At 39.2% G+C, this 20,625-nt stretch overlaps 1 protein-coding gene across 1 annotated transcript; it reads left to right on the top strand.

Moving 5' to 3' along the window:
* Nucleotides 1-7,602: 7,602 nt before the first annotated feature.
* On the top strand, nucleotides 7,603-14,894 carry LOC124382181 (protein Tob2). Its single transcript, XM_046844328.1, has 2 exons — nucleotides 7,603-7,868; nucleotides 11,954-14,894. Exon 2 carries the CDS (start codon nucleotides 12,171-12,173, stop codon nucleotides 13,347-13,349), a length of 1,179 nt encoding a protein of 392 aa, XP_046700284.1. The 5' UTR covers nucleotides 7,603-7,868; nucleotides 11,954-12,170; the 3' UTR covers nucleotides 13,350-14,894.
* Nucleotides 14,895-20,625: the final 5,731 nt, after the last annotated feature.

The following is a 20,625-nucleotide window of genomic DNA, read 5'->3' as shown; positions in this document are numbered from 1 at the left end:
AATAAAAAAGGAACAACTGATTTCTGCAAAATGTAGTTGAGTAAAAAGAACGAAACTGGACTGTAGTGAAAGTAAAAATCTCGCCAAATGGAAACACTTCAGTAAAGTAACAGACACGCGAAAAAGCTACTTAAGCAAAGTAATGAATTATATTTACTTCACCACTGGAAACTGCCTTCTCACTGGAAACATTTCTACCAGTGATGTTAAGCAGTTTTTTTCACAGGTACAGAAATGACGGAGATTCAGATTTCTGCTTTCGAAGGCCCTGTGAGCCACTCGGAACCAGTCAAATTATATCCTATACACTGTTTGGTAGACGATGAGTGAATTTCTGGAGAATCCACATGTACAACTTCGGTCCTGGAAAAACATTTCTCTGGGATAATTTTGAAACAGGAAGTTTCAGGAAGGCTAAAAGTCCCAGGTGATTATTTAAATCGTCTCTGATTAGATCTGGAGCTCCAATAGACTCATACAAGAGATAATTTTTTCATCTACACACACAGTGGATGGATACTGAGGCTGAATATTTCTGAAACTTAACCCAGTAAGTGTGAATCTGCAGCTCACTACATAAATCCCACATACGATTGATGATGACCGTATCTCTGAGGTTTTAGAAGTTTTGGGACACAGATATATGTGATTCTTTCTCAAGCTATCACTTCAAAATTAGATTTGTGGCATGAAATTTTCCCTTCAGTTGAACTAGGAGACCCAAACCTGCACAAAGCCAGCTCGATGAAGATCTACTTTCCATGGGTTGGAAGATCTCCTGCTTTAAACCATATTGAACACCTTTGGGATAAATGTTCCATGCTGGTCTTGGCCACCTCACCTACATCAGTACCTGGCTTTACTAACACCAAGGTGGATGACTGAAATCTCAAACAAATCTCCACAAAATCTAGTGGAACATCTTCCCAGAATTTTTTTTTTGTGGGTACATTTCTACGGTCCCCACAAAACAAAATGGTTATAACATTTAGGTGTACACATGAGCATTCATTTGCTTCATTAATGAGTATGAAAATGGAACGTGTGTGTGTGTGTGTGTGTGTATTTTCAAATGCAGCACTCAAACCACCAATGTGCATTCAGTTTTTCCATGAGAACAGGAAATAAATCACGCAGAGTGTTATTGATAACAGGGAAGCTTTGGGAACTAAACACATACACACACACACACACACACACACACACACACACACACACACACACACACACTACAATGACATAATTAAATACAGCCAATTACTTCTAACTCAATCTCTGTAACCAAAGTTGTATTTTAAAGTCCTAAAAAGGTCAGAATATAGATATTTTCTCATCCTTGTGGTCATTTGGTCCCTACAAAGACATTAAAACACACCTGTGCTCACAAAAACATCTACATATACACACACACACACACACACACACACACACACACACAAACATGGACACACAATGTGGCACACACAAAAAAAAAGAAGACAAAGTTTAAATAAAAAGCTGTTCTTTTCTCTGTTCTGTGTGCAGGAAGTTACAGCTCTACCTCTGCCATGTTAATCTGTATTCTGTGTGACTCTCAGGACACGCCTCGGTCTCCATAGTGACACGTAATATTCACGTAGCAGCAGCGGTGCTGAGAGAACGCGCTCCAGAAACGCTTTAGCGACAAAAATCAATCTACATATCAAATATTGATCATTTTATAAATAATAAACGTTTAATGCATTTACTAATAATTATATAGTAATTATAATCGTTTTTATCCAAGCAAATATGTACGAAAAACTTTAAATTGGTGCCTCACATCATATATGCCAAAGAACCGATGCAAATCGCTGAATCAGATCATTCCTGCCGTTAATTATCGAGTTCCTGCTTGAACAAACTGAAAGTCATCTCCAGGAAGCCCAGGTACCTGTGAGGCATGATCTACCTGCTGCTCATTAAGGAGGTTCTGAGAGAGACAGAACACAATTAAACTGAAGGCTTATATTAATACTCTCCCGTTTCCATAGTAACGACTGAACACGTGTATAGAGAACGAACTACACAATCTCAGAGTGAAAGCTGCTGATGTGGTGACTTCCTATTTGAAGATGTTATGCAAATGTTCTCATTTATGTGTGTGTGTGTGTGTGTGTGTGTGTGTGTGTGTGTGTGTGTGTGTGTGTGTGTGTATGACCTACTAGTATGCTCAATATGATTTTTTTCACCACAGGCTGTAAACTGTGTTTAGATTATAAAATGCGAATTATGTAGATTTTTGGCCTTTGCCCCGCCCCCTACACATTTGCAAACTCCACCTACCGTTCAGCACTGCAGCTTCTTCATCTGGGTGAAGGTTGAGTCAGGGTGGAACCATCCCATCTTCAGCTGGATGATCTCTGAACTGCTGTCTGTGTGGCCAGGGAGAGAGAGAGAGAGAGAGAGAGAGAGAGAGAGAGAGAGAGAGAGAGAGAGAGAGAGAGAGAGAATGAACATTTTCTTTTATTATTATTTTATTAGTTCTAATAATATTACATGTTCTTTAGATGTTTTCACATGTTCTTCAGATGTTCTTTAGATGTTCAGATGTTTTTTAGATGTTCTTTAGATGTTCTTCAGATGTTCTTTATATGTTTTTTAGATGTTCTTCAGATGTTCTTTATATGTTCTTCAGATGTTCTTCAGATGTTCTTTAGATGTTCTAAATAATTTTTCTGTGTTGTTTTGAATGCTTTGGCAATACAAAATATATTTTTGTTATGCCAATAAAGCAATCTGAATTGAATTGACAGTCAGAAAGAGAGAGTGAGACAAAGACAGTGATACTCACAGAGAGAGAAGACAGAGAGACAAAAAAGAGACAAAGAGAGACAGAGTGAAACAGAAAGTGCCAGAAATGCATGAAATATAAAAAATATGCAAAATGCAAGAGGTAATTTATAACACACACATCTGTAACAGCTGTTACACTGCCAGAGGGATGCAGATGTAAAGATAAAGTGCACACGGAATGAAAGTGCGTCATCACGGAGGGTGAAAGACTGCAGCCTGGTGATACAAACCTTATCAGATCTTGTCATAATCCTGAGGGTCAGAGAAGGTCAGGGGCAGTAAACCTGTTTAGTGGTGGAGAGAGAGAAAGAGAGAGAGAGAGAGAGAGAGAGAGAGAGAGAGTAAAGGATTTAATCACTTTTGATCACCAGTGCAGGACACACACAGCCTCACATTCACACGCCCAGGAGACACCGAGAAGAGCATTCCTTTCCTCCAAGATGTGGTGAGTTCCTCAAACACGTATGCATATCAATCTTACGGTCAGGTGTCCACAAACTTTTGGTCAAACAGTGCATTATCAGCTACGATATGAAATGAATTGAAGATGAATGAAATGAATTTCTCTCTGCTTTACGGCCCATGAGGGCGGAGAATCCTGTTCATTAATCTCACATTACCCCCGTTTTCTTACGCCATTTCTGCTCTGATGCCTTCAAGGTCTCTCGATCGTTCATCTTCACTTTATTGTTTCTCCCGCAGGTCTTACATCCTGTTGCGTCAGAGTTATAGCTCCATCTCTCTGTCCTTTTTTAAAAAAAAACTCTGATTATTCCCCTTTGAGACTCCTGATCTTTCACAAATCAGATCAACACTGACCTGCAGATGAAAAAATGGCCACGTGGAAGCATTGATCTGTATAACTCTTACAACTGCTCTTAATAATAAATCATAAATTATTATTATTTATTTCATTCATATTTTCCCTGTTTACTTTCCATCTTTTTTTCTCTCTTTGCTGTTTTTCTCCATTTTTCTTTCTTTCCTTCCCTTCGCTTCGACAATACAAATGTGCACTCATTCTGTCACACCAATGCAGCATTTCAAATCTGACAGAAAGATCACGTCGGGGGTTTGATTACAGAAACAATAAAACTCACGTCATATGCAGGAACTGACATGACAGCTAGACTGTTGCTAATGGCAACGGACAAAAAAAAAAACCCTGGTCTCCTGTGCTGGGATTGGCCTTCTTCTGAGTGAGTGAAGAGTGTTAGCCAATCACGAGGTAGAATTATAAAACGACCAACCAATCGTAGTGCAGGGATACGGTGGGAAAAGTATCCTGCAAGTGTGCGGAAAGTTTCTCAGTGAAAAGAACTCTTATTAATGGAGGTCTGACTGCAGATGTTGGTCACAAGAGCGAGAATTACTAAATGTCGCTTCGTTCACCAGACGTTCAGTGGGACGCCACTCTGTTCTCCAAATTCACGTCTCTGAATTACACGTATTTTAGATTCGTTTTAAATTTAAATACGATATTTGTAAAGATTTACATCGAAACTGTCAAAATGATGAGAATTCAAGTTTGTACAGTTTCTTTTTTTTTATCCAATAACAACAAAACTTTACAATCGATGTTTACGAGTGTTCCTTCTACAACCGTAATCATTCATTTTATATAATCTGACACAACCCCATAACTTTACACATTTGAAGTGGAGTCCAATTCCACATGAAACATTGATTTCTTATTATTTTAACGTTTTTTTTTTTACTTTCTAACAAGAACAAAGTCTTTCACTTCTTCTTCTAAAAAAAGCGTATTATCTGCAGATCTCAGCTGCTTCACAACGAGAATAAACTTCTAGAAATTCGAATAAATATACTGATTATCCAGTGTACAAAAGAAGGAAAATTGTAATTAGTATCAAACAATCCATGCTTCAACTTCATTTATATCTTGTTGAGTTGTTGAAAGAGGCCCCGGGGCCCATTCCTTGTACATCACAAACTACTACAATCTGAGGTTAGATGACACATCAGAGATCATCTCATTGTGAGTTCTGGTGAGTTCATTTAGCAGGACTGAGTTTTTTCACATAACTGTGACATCAGAAGCATGTATTTGAGTAAAAGTAGATCCACTCAGTAAAATGTGACTCCAGTAAAAGTGTCACTTTAAACTTTCACTTGAGTAAAAGTACAAATGTTTTTGCCTTCAAATTTACTTCAGTATCCAAAGTACTGATTTATTATAACTATAATGTTCCTGTTATCATTTAATCACCTCAGTTTATGTGTAAAGACTCGAATGTGACTCTCAGCACACCGATCTAATAATAAACTGATATTAAAGATTCAAACACTGATTGATTTCTAATAACTGATCATGAGCCCAAAAACCTTCTTTTCAACTACTTTTCCTCATGATTTCCAGCTTCCTTTGGAAATCCGTCTTGAACATGTCCTCAAGAGTGTATCTGCGGCCAAATCAATTTCTTCTCCTCTGTAAGCCGTTGCATCCACATGATTGCAGTTCAACCATCCAATCAATGAAAATGCTGAGGGCCTCGGTGTGGTGAACTCACAGTCACAGCACGTGATTGAGTGCATGTCGTGTTGATTGTGAAGCCCTCACGCCAGATGCCGTTGACACCGGCAGCATGTGATTTGATGGCAGAAATATGATTGGATAGAAACTTAAACTTGATACTAAAAACATGATCAGCTGGTCAGTGATACAGTGATATGAGTTATTGCTCGAAGATTATCAAAGCTTTTTTTAAAAACCAAAAAACACCTCGAAATGAACTTTGTGTTGATGAAGGTACATTTTGCTTCTCAAAGCAGCGTTTTTGTGCAATGGTAAAGAGTGGAAATCACACTGATCACAAATCTACTGCTTTAATCCTTAATCCTTTAATCCGTAATCCTACAATTCAGGGAGAAAAAGAAATAACTAGAATTTTAGTGCACACTTTTAAATAACGAATACAATTATGTAAAAATATCTCAATAATAATATGATATTTTAGTTTTTTATATTTAAAGATCCCCTGACTGCAAACAGTTTCCGAACCCAGTTTAGATCACGAGCACAAACTACACTACCCATGATGCACTTTTCCACTCAGGCTTTTACTCTGCAGTCTGACTGCTCACACACTTGTCCAGTTAAAGCTGCCTCTTCCTTTTTACTGTCCAATAGAAGTCCTGTTGCCATCACAGCTCTTATTTTTAGCTTCGCACACCAAAGCACAGCCTCTCCAACAGAAATATCAGATCGCCATGTCAACTAGGAGCAACCAATCTAATCTAATCTAATCTAATCTAATCTAATATTACATATTATAATATAATACGATATATAATATAATATAATATAATATAATATAATATAATATAATATAATATAATATAATAAAAACATCATATTTATTGGTATTATGGGTTGCATGTGGAAGGAAGTTTTCACAGTGGTGTTATAAAAATAGCTTCAAAACTAAAACTATTTTATAATAAATATAATAATAAAGTAATAATTAAAGGCATTGACTGTACCATAGGTGAGGCAGCTGTTGATATCCATCAAATAAGTACAAAGGTGAATAATAATAATAATAATAATAATAATAATAATAATAATAATAATATTTAATAATAATAATAATAATTAATAATAATAATTATTATAATAATATTTAATAATAATAATAATTATAATAATAATTATAATAATATTTAATAATAATAATTTATTTTAAAATTATAACACCACACACATTTTATATACACACATTATAATAAATAAAAACCATAATGCACAGCTTCCTCTTCTTCTTTAACTTCTTCTTCTCCTTCAACTTCTTCTTCTTCTTCTCTTCTTCTTCCTCCTCTTCTACTTTTTCCTCTTTTATTATTATTATTATTATTATTATTATTATTATTATTATTATTATTATTATTATTATTATTGGTCATGGTGTGCTGGTGCTTTACAGATGTAAAAACTAAATAATAAAATGTTTAATAATAAAAATTGTTTTATAAAAAAGTATTATATAAAAGAAAATGATAAAGTAAGAAATACAGTGTGTATATACAGTACAGACCAAAAGTTTGGACACACCTTCTCATTCAAAGAGTTTTCTTTATTTTCATGACTATGAAAATTGTAGAGTCACACTGAAGGCATCAAGGGCTATTTGACCAAGAAGGAGAGTGATGGGGTGCTGCGCCAGATGACCTGGCCTCCACAGTCACCGGACCTGAACCCAATCGAGATGGTTTAGGGGTGAGCTGGACCGCAGAGTGAAGGCAAAAGGGCCAACAAGTGCCAAGCATCTCTCGGGGAACTCCTTCAAGACTGTTGGAAGACCATTTCAGGTGACTACCTCTTGAAGCTCATCAAGAGAATGCCAAGAGTGTGCAAAGCAGTAATCAAAGCAAAAGGTGGCTACTTTGAAGAACCTAGAATATGACATTTTTCAGTTGTTTCACACTTTTTTGTTATGTATATAATTCCATATATAATTCCACATGTGTTCATTCATAGTTTTGATGCCTTCAGTGTGAATCTACAATTTTCATAGTCATGAAAATAAAGAAAACTCTTTGAATGAGAAGGTGTGTCCAAACTTTTGGTCTGTACTGTATATAAAATATATATAAACTTTTGGTCTGTACTGTATATATACACTGTATTTCTTAGTTTATTATTTTTACACACACACACACACACACACACACACACAATAGGGCCAGGAAGTAGTTCCGGCTCCTACTCGTCACCGATAGGGGGCGTGTCCCGGAACGTGCTCGGTATAAATGCGCGAGGTTGACAAACAGTAAAGTTTCCGGAGCCGCTGTAGGATGAAGTGCGGCGGCGGCGGCGTCTGGACAGAAGGCGCTTTGTAATCACTCATTCATAGATTTTTATCCTTTTATATCTACAGGGTTTAATACGGGTTCAGGATTAAAAACAACAAATCTCCAGCATCGTGTTTCCAAACCGTCTTTCACAGGAAATATAGAATAAATAATAATCTTCATCAGCATCCTCATTATAATAATAATAATCATAATATCATAATAATAATAATAAACCACAGGTAAGTACGCTGGAGATCTGATATTATTTCTAATATCTGATATGTCTGATCTGCATGATGATTAGATGTGTGTCCTGTTTATTCTTTAAATGTGTGTTTTTCAGTGTTGAATGATTGGTTTCAGGTCTGTCGTCCATTTTACTGGGTTTTACAGGGGTGTATTTTCTACCAGCTTTATTTATGGATCAGAAAGCAGCCAGACATTGTGCATTATTATTATTATTATTATTATTATTATTATTATTATTATTATTATTATGATCTCTTGAAATGTAGATCCTTGTCAGTTTTATATGCATGTATTTCCTGGAAGGCATGGTGTGGGATTTTTGGCAGTTTATTGTTCGTTTAGATCCCATGGAGGTTGTTTAGATCCCAGGATTTCCCCAATGTGACTCTTCTTTTGTTTAAAAAAAAAAAATGTCCTGGATGTTAAAATCCATCTTGGTGGAAATCTCATGGCGTAATCTGCTCATCCTGTGAAATTGAAAACCCTGGGTGTTTTACTAGGGATTGCATTTTAGACGTGTGTGTGTGTGTGTGTGTGTGTGTGTGTGTGGATCCCAGCTGGATAAACAAAAGCCTAATGCAAACCAAACACCTGCTGATGGACACTGAATAGCAGCCCTGAGCCTCCCACACACTTTGCCTTCATTTTGCATGAAAATAGTTTGGAAGAAAGAAAGCAGGATGATTTTAGTGCTGAGGGAACATCTCAGGAACATCTCAGGAGGTAGAAGGAAAGCTGGGGTTGATGATAGTGCAGAAGATCAGGACCAAAACAGGTCGTGCTTGTGTGGATCTCATTCACTTGGTGTTTTCATGGAATGGCAGATTTTTGCATCGCATGACATTGAGTGACATTGAGAAGTAAAACTGTTTCTCTACTAAAACGATCTTATTTATGGCTTTTCAATAAATATCACCAGGATGCTATAAACATTGACATTGTATTTCAGCAAATACACATCGTATTGTATTCGACTGTGGGCTTTTTAATGTACATGTCCTAATCGAGGTAACCAGCCCACGCCATCTTCTATTTTAATACCTCAGATTTTTCCTCCAGGAAAATAAACGCTAACATCAGCCTTAATGACCGCTTTCCAAAGCCAATTAGTGACCACATCAACCTGCGACATTAGCCTGCTAAGTCTCCATGACCTTACCTTCGCGTATTTCCGGTCTGAAACGGTATAAAAGCGTGTCTTTTTCTAGAAAAATAGACACGCACATTTTTACAAGATATACCGCCTTAAATATTGTGCCTCGTCTTAAAGATATTATCAGCTAGCACCATTCGCCCGGTCTGTTTTGATAAGGCGGAGACGCGCGGTTATGACGTCACGGAGCGGGGGTGCCTGGGAGCCGTAGTTTTAACACTAAGCGGCCATCTTGATCAGGCGACTAGCATTGTTTGTTTATTAAAAAAATAAAAATGTAGCGAAAAGAAAATACAGTAAATGTCATTAGTAATGTAATAGAAACAACAAAGCAGGTCACAGCATTGTTTTATCTGTAACTTCTGTAAAAGTATTATGTTTTTGGAATAAATCAATATATATATATATATAAACAAAAACCTAGCATAGTCATCCCAAATACTAACCCAATCTTTACCAGCTCCTGACCCATTTTCCATATAACTTGACAATTCAAATATTTGAATTGTTTTAAGTTTTCTGCATCTGAAATCGTTCACTAGAAAGTACGAAAATAAAAATGAGTGAACAAATTGGGACTCTGGTGTGAAGATCCTGTTTCAGAGAGGAGAGATAGTCACGGACGTGACACCCACCCTTTACTAACATCTGCAGTGTCTCCTATAAACGAGGTTACTTTTATCACGTTTGATATAAAGATTTAATTTGTCTTTAATTGTAGAACGGTTTTAACAACAGACATCGTCCCAAAGCAGCTTTACAGAAATAATGAAGTTCGAATGTACAAGTTTAGTGCCTATAAGTTTGTTTCTTAAGTTTATCCCTAACGAGCAAGTCAGTGCTGACTGCGGCAATGGAAAATTTCCCTGAGAAGGTATGAGGAATGAAATCTGAGAGGAACCAGCATCAGAAAGGAACACATCCTCATCACAATCACTGTTGTTGTACTATTCAGTGGTGGACATTTAAATGCACAACTGTTCATGCAAACTGTTGTACTTAGCCACAATGGTAGACTGTTTTAATTACATTCCCAATCCATCCTCAATGCTCTGTAACGTCATGGATCTTTAGGCTGGGCACGTGGAGCCATCTCTATTTGAAGATGTAGGACGTTTGGATGAACCAGACTGCATTGTTGGTACAAGTGAGTGAGCGAATGTAGGGGATACAATTTTTCACTCAGGATTCAGACACTACAGAATGGCAGACTCCATATATAGTGCACTATGTAGGAGATGGGGAGCAGTTTTAGACCCAGGCCATGTTTCCGTCTGCTATCCAGTAAAAAATAGCCTACAGTGTAACCAGCTCCTATAAACTCTGCAGAGTTACATAAGAAATACAGAACCACTTTGAAATCTGTTGGAGAAACATCTTTCACTTTTTTCACCATTTTTTTTTTAAAGGTTTCTTGTAGATAGGAACTTTTGTATTCTAATATTGGGTGTGAAGTGTCAAGTTCCTGAGCAACTCAAGAACTTTGTGGATGGATTTGGACTGTAATATCAATGGTCTGCTACAATGGGCTCAGGACTGCAGTTTATACAAACACTTCTGCATTTTAGTGTCAGTCTCTGAATAATACAACAGTGATGGAACTGATAGAGTTTGATGAGGATGGGTTTCCTTTTAGAGTCTGGTTCTTCTCAAGGTTCCTTCCTCATACTGTTTTTTTTTTTTTTTTTTTTTTTCCATTTTTTTTTCAATGTTCATTTTTTAAAACTGCTACACAATTCAGCCTGATTTGTATTGAGTTAGTGCTTTTGGAGCATCATGGGACAACTCCTTCAAACATGGACGTTAATTTCAGCATGAAAATGTCCATCCATCCTGGCAGAATCCAATGTCTATTAAACTGATTTTGTTGGACTCGAATAGTTTTTTTGAAAAAGTTACACTTAGTTTTATATTTTTATAACTAAACCTGGCTTTAGCCATGAATATAGCCATATGAGCTGGCATGGTATTAGGAAAAAATAGGGGGGGTTACGCCATTAATGCTGAAACGGAACCATCATTTGTAATTTGTGTGCAGGTGCGCAAACTTTTGTGCTTTCACAGAAGCAATAGGCAAAGCATTTTATTGGACCTTCAGATGAGTTTAAACATGTCGTCACCTGCCCAATGTCGTGTCGGTCCCCTTGAGCTGCTAACAGTCGTGACCTGTCGAGCATGAACTTCTTCAGCAGTATGAGCTACAGGATCTCGTCTGTTGGATCGGACCACACGGTCCAGCCTTCGCACCCCACGTGCATCAATGATACTTGGTTCACCACTGTTCCTTCCTTGGAGCACTTTCGATAGATTCTGACCACTGCAGACCAGGAACATCTCACAAGAGCTGCAGTTTTGGGGATACTCAGACCCAGTCGTCTAGACATCACAATTTGTCAAACTCGCTCAAAATCCTTTCACTTGCCCATTACAGGTGCCATGATGAGATAATGTTCTTCACTTCACTGCTCAAAATGTTATGCCTGATCAGCGTACAAGACAAAAGTGACAAAAATCGGATTAGGATGTTGTGCACTAGGTTTGATTTAAATTAGGCCATGACTAGCTTGCTAAGTCTTCTGTGTCTTCTGTCTTGGTACTGTAAATCGATACTGTAAATTGTGCCATTTCCTAAAAAGAAATTCTACTGAAAAAGGATATTATTCTGCGTTTTCCGCTATGAAGATTTTCAAGTACACGATTAGCATGATTACAGGTACTGGGGACTTGAATTAGCAATGTCTTGCCTTCTGTGTTGCTCTCGTTTACTCTTGATTTTGATGTGCTCATCAGGACTTGATGAGGGATTTGAGATACGCCTAGATTGCTGCCTCAGCCATAGCTTAGTTTAAAATGCACACAGATTTGTATACTGTATATATCGTGTATGTGTGACTGAATGGTATTTTCTTGCATCCTTTTTAGATCGAAGAAGGAGGGTCTTTGTGTCTGGACTGATCACGCCTGGACATTCTACTCTGAAACAATTGGTTTATTGTTTTTTTTTTTTTTTTTTTTTATAAAAACACCACTGAAAAGGATTTTTACTCCCTTTTCCATCTTTTTACAAGAGATGCAGAACCCCTAGAGAATTACAGGACGCAAACGTCGTGTTCTGAACCCTTTAATTGTCGCTTCAGCCATGCATTTAGAGGTAAAAGTCGCACTTAACTTCATAGTGTCCTACTTGTACAACAAGCTTCCACGACGGCGAGCAGACCTTTTCGGAGAGGAGCTGGAACGCATCCTGGTGTCCCGCTTCGAAGGTCACTGGTATCCAGAGGCTCCTTTACGTGGTTCTGCCTTCCGCTGCCTTCATCTCGGAGTCCCTGGGGACCCTGTGGTGGACTTGGCAGCTAGGAGGAGTGGACTGGACATGGAGGAAGTTCGTGCCAATGTCCCTTCAGAGCTCAGCATCTGGATCGACCCATATGAAGTGTCCTATCAGATTGGTGAGAAAGGGGCCGTGAAAGTTCTCTACATGGAGGACCCACCAGGTTTGGGGAATAAAGCTGAAGTATCGGAACATATAGGAGGGCTTTGCAAAGGAGACATTGAGCTGGAGGATGGAAAGAATTTGGGCTTTAATCCAGATGCTCAGGTCTTTGTGCCCATTGGCGGCCAGGCCTCACCGGTCGTGCTTCCGTCGCTCTCGAATTCACCCACGCCGCTCTGTCAAGGTCTGTTCAGCTACGCAGGCTCCAGCACTCCGACAGATCCCACTGTGCACTCGGACACCTCCTCTCCATCTCCACCAAGTATAGGGATGGCCTACCCTCATCCAGCTGCCCAACCCAGCTCGCGTCCTGTTCCACAACCAATCACCTTCACCACAGCCAGCTTTGCTGCCACCAAGTTTGGTTCCACCAAGATGAAGAAATGTATTGGATCCGGCGTGGTGGTTGGTGGATCCGGCACTGTCGGTACTCCACAGCAGCGAATGCTGAGCTGTTCCCCAACTGCCATGTCCACCATTTCGCCACCTGGACTGGTGAAGCACAAGCCCCTATCCCTGTCCATGCACTCCCTAGCTGGTCCAGTCTCCAGCCAGCTCTCCCCCAATGCCAAAGAGTTTGTCTACCCTGCGTCCCAGGGGCCTCTTTGTTTTGAAGCCGAGGCTCCACACCTGGCCCACACCGATCCCTTCCAGGCACCTCCACTTCCAGGCCCTGCTCCTCACCCCCATGCCACCTTTGATCCCTTTTCTAACCCACCACCAGGCCATGCTATGGGTATCATTGGAGGAAACAGTAGAATGTCTTTCATGGAGGGGCTGGGGGCTACAACCTACAGTACTCCAGTCAAGCTTTTCAACCTGTAGTATTGGCCAACTAAGTGTTTAGAAATGTTTCAAAGATGTCTTCTGGAATTTATTTCCTTTCCAAATTGTGACCCCCGCATACAAATAAGTTAAGTCAACTTTTCCCTCTATAGATTTGTTTGTATTCAAGGGTTATTCATTTCATTTTCCATCCAAAATCAATGGGAAATGACCAACCTTTTACTGCACAGATGTTTTGCATTAAATGTTAATTCAACCTGGGTGTTCCTCACTAAAGCTGTAGTTCTGTGACCTGGCTGAGCAGCATGAGCTTGTTGAGGTTTAGGAATCTGTTTAATCATATTGAGAAGATTTTGTTCAGTGAGGTTGGGACTAAATTCTGCCAAGCGTCACTGTGGGGATTTTATTTATTTTTTGTGGCAACCTGCACCTTTTTTGTTTTTATTTTATATATTTTTTTTATACTGTGGTTCAGGAGAGCAATGCAAGTCAGGACACGATGCACACTAGGGGTATTGGGACTAGTTTCGTATCAGGAGAAGTCAAAAATGAAGAAATGCTTTAAAGCTGTGAAACTGCTTCAGGAAGACTAAGTTCTAATTTTCAAAAAGCCATAATATGGTGAGGTTGTAGTTATAGGCAGATGGCGAGATGACTGTTAATGTAGTGGTTGTGATTGTGGTGATGTTCTCCTGTAGGAATGCAGAGCTAGCAATGCGTGAAGGTAAGAAGGCAGGACTGGGTATAGCAGAAAGACTCACGACTGATGAATGGAGAGGATGGAAGGATAGAAATGGGTGTATGGGCAGCTATAAGCTTCAGCAGTAGCTCAAACCATGGCAGTTGGATTGCTAAGCTTGGTGCCCTTCAGAGGTTGGACTTTGGTTTGGAACTATGAATGCGACAGATTTTTCTAAGACGATGTCGACCGATTTCTCTTTATCCTCATCGATGTTTTCATTTAGCCTTTCACACATTAGTCACAAAAATCTTTGACCTTTCAACAGAGTCCATTGATCCACACTCATTCAGTCATGGAGGAGGTTGATTTTAATCCGATTTCTGGAGACTTATCTAAAGATCTACCAACCGAACTGTCCTTCACAGCATCCCTCAAAGTCCAGCCCATTTCACGACCACCATATTCGAGTGGTTTCGTTTATTTTTTGCAAGTCGAGAAGGTCCAGAGGTTCGATTACGAGTGGTTTTGAAACGATGTATTTTTTTATTCGTTTGTAATTTATTTACGTTTTTGTTTCCATTTTTTTTTCTTCCTGTGCATTTTTTTTCCAAGAGAGAATCTAAAAAGCGTTTGTAAGATATTATATACAGTATAAACAATGACCTGTGTATATATATTTCTTATGTTGAGATATCCTTTATTTAGTTTCTTATGTGCTGAGGTTATTTTTTCAGAAATGACTATAATTAATGATCTCTATATATATAAAAAATATAGAAGTACATTTCATATAATATGCAAGATGAAACGAATAAAGTGTGTTTAACAAATTTGTTGTGGATTGTACCTTATGTATGGAAATTGTGTGAGACTGTATAAAAATAAAAAATAAAATAAAAACATTTTTTTAGGCTAATTAGGATTTGAATAATGGCAGCTGGCTGGTTTAAACCGGATTTATCGACCAGTTTGCATACTCAAAATTCAGTCAGTGTCCCATTTGCATAAACCATAGCCGTAGAAGCTCTCCAGACTCATAAGAATAATAATTTTGGGCTGGTGCCTGGTCCCGTCATCGCTCCCAGCTGGTCAGAGTCCAGCTGCCAAATCCTATCAGCTATTCCAATAAAGCACCTTCCTCATTATAATGTAAAGTCTCACTGAGTAGAAGGTCTTGTGTTCTGGTTTCGCCTTGACGTTCAGGCCAGATGTTGGATGGAATCTGACGTAAGGTTGCTTGTCCCAGACTGCTAAACCCTTTTACAGCTGCTTTCTCTCTTGTTACATCACGCAAAGCTGAGCGTTTAGTTCTTTATTTTTAAATCCTCACTGCAAAGCCTCTTCCACCCTCAAAACAAATTCAACTGTCTAATGACCGGCTTTTCTAAGATGGTACGCGCCAACTAAAGCCGGTTTGACATGAGATCTCGGCAGGATAATCTAGATCTGGTGGAATGATTCAACAGACTGGCTGCTAATGTGTCCGAATGTAGAAAGAAATGTATTTATTTTCTCTCTACATCTCTTTACGTCTCTCTTTCCAACCCTTTCGCCAGGGCCGAGTTTCATTTTATTTTTTAGCAAATGGGAAAAATAACTACAAAATACCAGCATGATATTTAACTTTTAATTAAGTGGGCAACCTACAGCCAAATCTCTTCCTCAGCTGCACAATAGTTTTTCACCACTCGCCTCACACTATGTTCAGTTCAACACGATTATGAGCTTTAGCGCCATGCTGGATTTCTTGAAAAATTGTCAACATTTCTCAGTTTGTGATTGTTGTGCAGCAACTAACCGATGCTCATTTAACCGGCATTGAGATGTATTACACTTTATTTAACGGCCGTCATGCGTGATGTAGGTTTTTTTTTAAAGCCTAGCGCTACATGCGTCTGTAGCAATGTTGCTGTTAGCACATCAGAGGCTACGGCTAATTTTAATCTACGCTCCATGAGCACTGCTCTTCGGTCTGCAACAAGTGCCCCAAAGCAGACCATCTCCCGCACCAATCCAGGCGACATGCTATCCCAGCCCGTATTAGCTCGTTACCTGAAGCGGGATTTCCGTAACTCCATGCTGTTTTAGTTAGTCTTACTAAATGAATAATATGGCCAAAAGTTTGTGGACACCCGACCTTGAGATTGGTTCTTCTTTATAAACATCCCATTCCACATTTAATCCCCATTTGCTGTTGTAGCTCCAGTCTTCTGGGAAGATGTTCCACTAGAATGTGTGGAGATTTGTGTGAGATTCATTCAGCCACAGCGAGAAGGTGAGGAGGCCTGGGGTGCAGTCAGCGTTCATATTCATCCTAAATAGGGTTGGAGCTCTATCAGGAGATCTTTCACACACTTATGAAGCAGATCTTCATGTTGCTGGAACATCAAGTGAAGAGAAAATTTCAAGCTACGTTGATACAATTTGTTTGCCTCCAATTATGTTTATTGAAGCACATAAGGGTGGAAAGGTCAGGTGTTCCAATACTTTTGGTCATGTATATATTTTCTGCAGTCTCAGACTGAGATGGTGAACATTTCCGAACATAGGAAGCTGCTAAAACAGCATGGCGCTGGCCTGGGATCTGACTGTTGGCCAAGAGTGGCGGTAGATCGCTGCTTTTCCGTAATACGCGATCAGAAACCCTGCAGTCATTCCACCTGTCTTTCTTTGTGGAGAGAAAGCTGGACGTCCTGCTCGTGTGTGTGTGTGTGTTTGTCTCTAATGTCTCTAACTGAAGGAAGGATCGACCGCCTGTGCTGTAGAACGTCCTGATCCAAGCGTGCCACCGTCAGAGAGCAGAGGGGGCGTGGCCATCATGGGCGTGGCCATCGTAGGCAACTTCTAGTTAAATATTTGCATTTGAGGATTATTTACATTCTTCAGAGGTTTACGCAAATGTTTTCTTGCAGCACACGTGGGCGTGAGAGCTTGTGCTCGTTCTACCTTTCAGCCCCTGACCTGAGAGATGAAGCAATAGAGCCATAACTGGAAAATGTTAAGATTTTTTATTATTATTATTATTATTAATATTCTATGTTAAGGGTTTGAGATCTCGAGACGTCATTGCTGACAAATTTGCATTTGGCTGACAAGTTAGGTTACATAAACTCCATTTTAGTGGAAGGTTTTAGTAATCTTTTTTAAATTCTAAATTCAAACACAAGCGTGTTAGTAAAGTCAGGTGGTTACGGAGGTGAGATGAGGAGGCCTGGGGTCTGGGATGTTTGATTGGGTAGAATTGTGTCTCTCCAGTTTTGTGGTAACATGCTGCAGAAGAACCACATATGGCTGGAAAAGTCAGGTGTTCCAATACTTTTGGATGTATAGCGTATATGAGACCTACTGTATGTCTGAGAGACTTTTTTTTTTCTTCATTCCAAGATTCTTGTCTTTTGCCTTTAAAGCTTTCCGTAGCTCGTTTTTCAGCGATTTTTATTACTGAATTCCATTTTCCTTTGCAAAAAAAACCCCTTTGTAGTAAAATATATGTAAAACACAAAAGCATCCTGGTTGTTTAATAGTTTTAGTGTCATTTTAGCAACATTTTTTCTTTCTTTCCTTCCTCAGGTACATGATATTACACCCTGTAACTGAAATATATTGGAAAATAATCAGATGTGTGATGTTACTGTTACACCGGTGCTGATTTTCTTCCTGTATTACACCATGTTCTGCAGTGTGTCATTTCTTCCACTTAAACTACTTCGGTTTATTGAATGAAAAACAGTTTTTTTTATTCGTTTATACGTAAATTCAATGTTAACATTTAGTAGATAGGAACTCTAATCCCTGTCACGAATCTTTCTTTATTGTCATTACGGCAAAATTGTTTGTCATGGAGATTTCTTCTCAACCTGAAAACGATACAATAATGATTACACCCGCATCTGACGAGCTGTTGCTATAGAAACTATAGGTCGACCGATACTGGTTTTTACCGATACCGATAGCTAGGTTGGATCTTTCTTACCGATAACTGATTAATCAACCTATGGTTATTTAAATGTATTTATTTATTTATTACAATAAAATTGTCAAAAAAAAAAAAAGTACTGAATCATTCAAATGTGCAAAGATATGAATAACTATATCAATAAATAATGAGGAAAATGAAAAATACATAAACACATTTAATAAAAAACGTAAAAAGATGCTTCAAATAAACAGCACGTGGTGTCAGTGATTCGCCTCTAGAGGCCGCTCTTGTACTGTATAACGCAACCTGGAAAAACTATCCGTATGAATTTTTGCAGATAGTTCCAGCAATCAAAATAGTATCAAAGCTGCTGTTAAAGACAATTAAGTTACGCTTTTTGACCATTCAGAGTAGAACAGGTGCGGAGTATGCTGATTAGCATGCTAGATAGGAATATGTTATCTAGGTATTCGGTAACTGGTAGATGTTTGTGACATTGCTGAGAAAGAACCGGGTGAGGAATCTGATGCTCCACAGATCTGTGCAGGGTGGACTTTTGGGGATTAAAAAAAGTGTAGTCTACACACACACACACACACACACACACACACACACACACACACACACACAGAGTCGAAACCCAGCTAGAAGAAGATTTACAGCCAGGTCACAAAAATGTTCTTGGGAAAAGGTCTTTAGATATGACACTGAATAATTTATTGTTTTGACTTTGAAACCCCTAACACCACACACACACACACACACACACACACACACACACACCAGCCAGTCTGCAAGAACACTTTTATAATTTTGGGGTAGTGTAATATATGAATTTGGGACGAGACGCATGATACTGAGGCACTAGATAGTGAGGAGTGAAGTGTACAGTGAGACAATCTGAGACAGAACCACTGAGAAATGAAGGAGAACAAAATGGAGGTCAGTGGAAGAAGAGCGAATGTGTATGGCTGCAGTGTGTGTTTTATGGGCTATAGGAGCTGCCCTGTGTGTGTGTGTGTGTGTGTGTGTGTGTGTGTGTGTGTGTGTGTGTGAGCACATATGGATGGCCGGATTTGTCCTTCACCCCTCTCTCATCCACCTCCTCAGGTCCCATAAACCTTTACTGCACTTTTATCCTCCACTCTTCATCTCTATCATCCTCTCGCTATTTATTTCTTCTTTTCTGTCATCCGGGCAATAATCCCTCGCTCCCATCACTCCTTCACCTCACTCTGTGTAATAATATCCCTCTTCCTCACATCCAGGCACACACCTCACTCTCATCCAGTTATTTCTCCTCTCGTCTTTTCCTTCCTCCATCTTTTTACCTCTTCACCCGACCTCCCTTCTTCCATGCACTGTTTCCGTCATCCCTCCATCTTCTTCTTTCCTCCCATCTCTCCTCGCATTTCTCTCTTACCATCCATCTCATCCAATCTCCTGTCCTGTTCTCCCATTTTCCACTCATTCATCTCTTCTATCATCTTTCCCCATCCCTCAATCTCTCCACTTGTTCTCCTCTCATCCCAACTCTCCATCTCTCCTCTCTTTTCTCCCTTTCACCCCTTTTTTACCTCTCTATTTTTCTCTCAACCTCTCTTCAGTTCCTTGTTTGATATCATCCCTCTCTTCCAACACTCCCCTCACCTCGCTCTACTTTCTTTTTTTCCTTTTCTTCCCTCCTGTTTCTCCTTTATTCTTTTTTTATCAGCTTGTGAATCCCCCCCCTCCCTCTCCCTCTCTCTCTCTCTCTCTCTCTTGCACACTTGTATTATGTAACCCTGCTTTCGGGGGTGAGGCTGTTTGTTATGTAACCGGTCTCACTCGTGGAATACTAACGAAACACAGACTATAGAGAAATGAACATTCTCACAAGTGTTCTGTGTGTGTGTGTGTGTGTGTGTGTGTGTGTGTGTGTGAGTGAGTCTGAAGTAGGAAATACACGTGTCATGCAGTTGGCAACAGCCAATCACAAAGCAGATCCAGGAGCAAATTCGGTTATTGTAAAGTCTTCTTTATTGTCCATGATGAGTTCAGACATTACACAATACTTTTACTACGAACACAAATATACACATAATATTTAGAAATAAAAACTTTAAAATCATCAGTACACTACAGCGAAGGAATTTAGTGCTACATGTCACATGACTCGTCGTCGCCTGATTTTACGATCGTCTCTACGAGTTAAAAAATTGAAAGCTTGAGCACGAAACTAAACTGTTCCTCACCACGATGTCGTGAAGAAAAATCGAAAATGCGTTTCAGTACTGTGTAATTATAAGAAAGGTTCGATTCGTACACAACTCAAAGGAGGAATGATCTCAGAGGAACGTGAAGCACAATGAGGATCCTTGATGGGTTTTTCTCTCTGAGAACACGTGGCCTTCCCCGACCTATCGTCAAACCTCCGACTGTTCCTTGTGGTGCTCTTACGTTTCGAGACAGTGAAAACCTTTTTTCTCTTCAAAAGAACCCCAAATTAAATACCCTGTATCCAATATAACGATTGAGAAATGGAAGCCCATCATCATCATCATCATCATCCTGCTCCTGTTATCCGTTTACCAGCAGTTAAAAGTCAGAAGGAAGCAAAAAAGTACATATTTTATAGACTATATATAATAATTAAATCTGTGCTTTTCCAAAAAATCACCCTGTTCACCCTGTTTCTCTTCACTTGGAGACCCAAACCTGTTCCAACATGCTAA

Source organism: Silurus meridionalis, chromosome 29, assembly GCF_014805685.1.
Source record: "Silurus meridionalis isolate SWU-2019-XX chromosome 29, ASM1480568v1, whole genome shotgun sequence".
Taxonomy (NCBI): domain Eukaryota; kingdom Metazoa; phylum Chordata; class Actinopteri; order Siluriformes; family Siluridae; genus Silurus; species Silurus meridionalis.
Note: the sequence above shows the minus strand (reverse complement) of the source record. Positions and strands in the feature narration are given on the sequence as shown.

What these genes read in the sequence shown, in the direction of transcription:
- LOC124382181 (XM_046844328.1), top strand. Translation starts at nt 12,171, where the DNA reads ATGCATTTAGAGGTAAAAGTCGCACTTAACTTCATAGTGTCCTACTTG.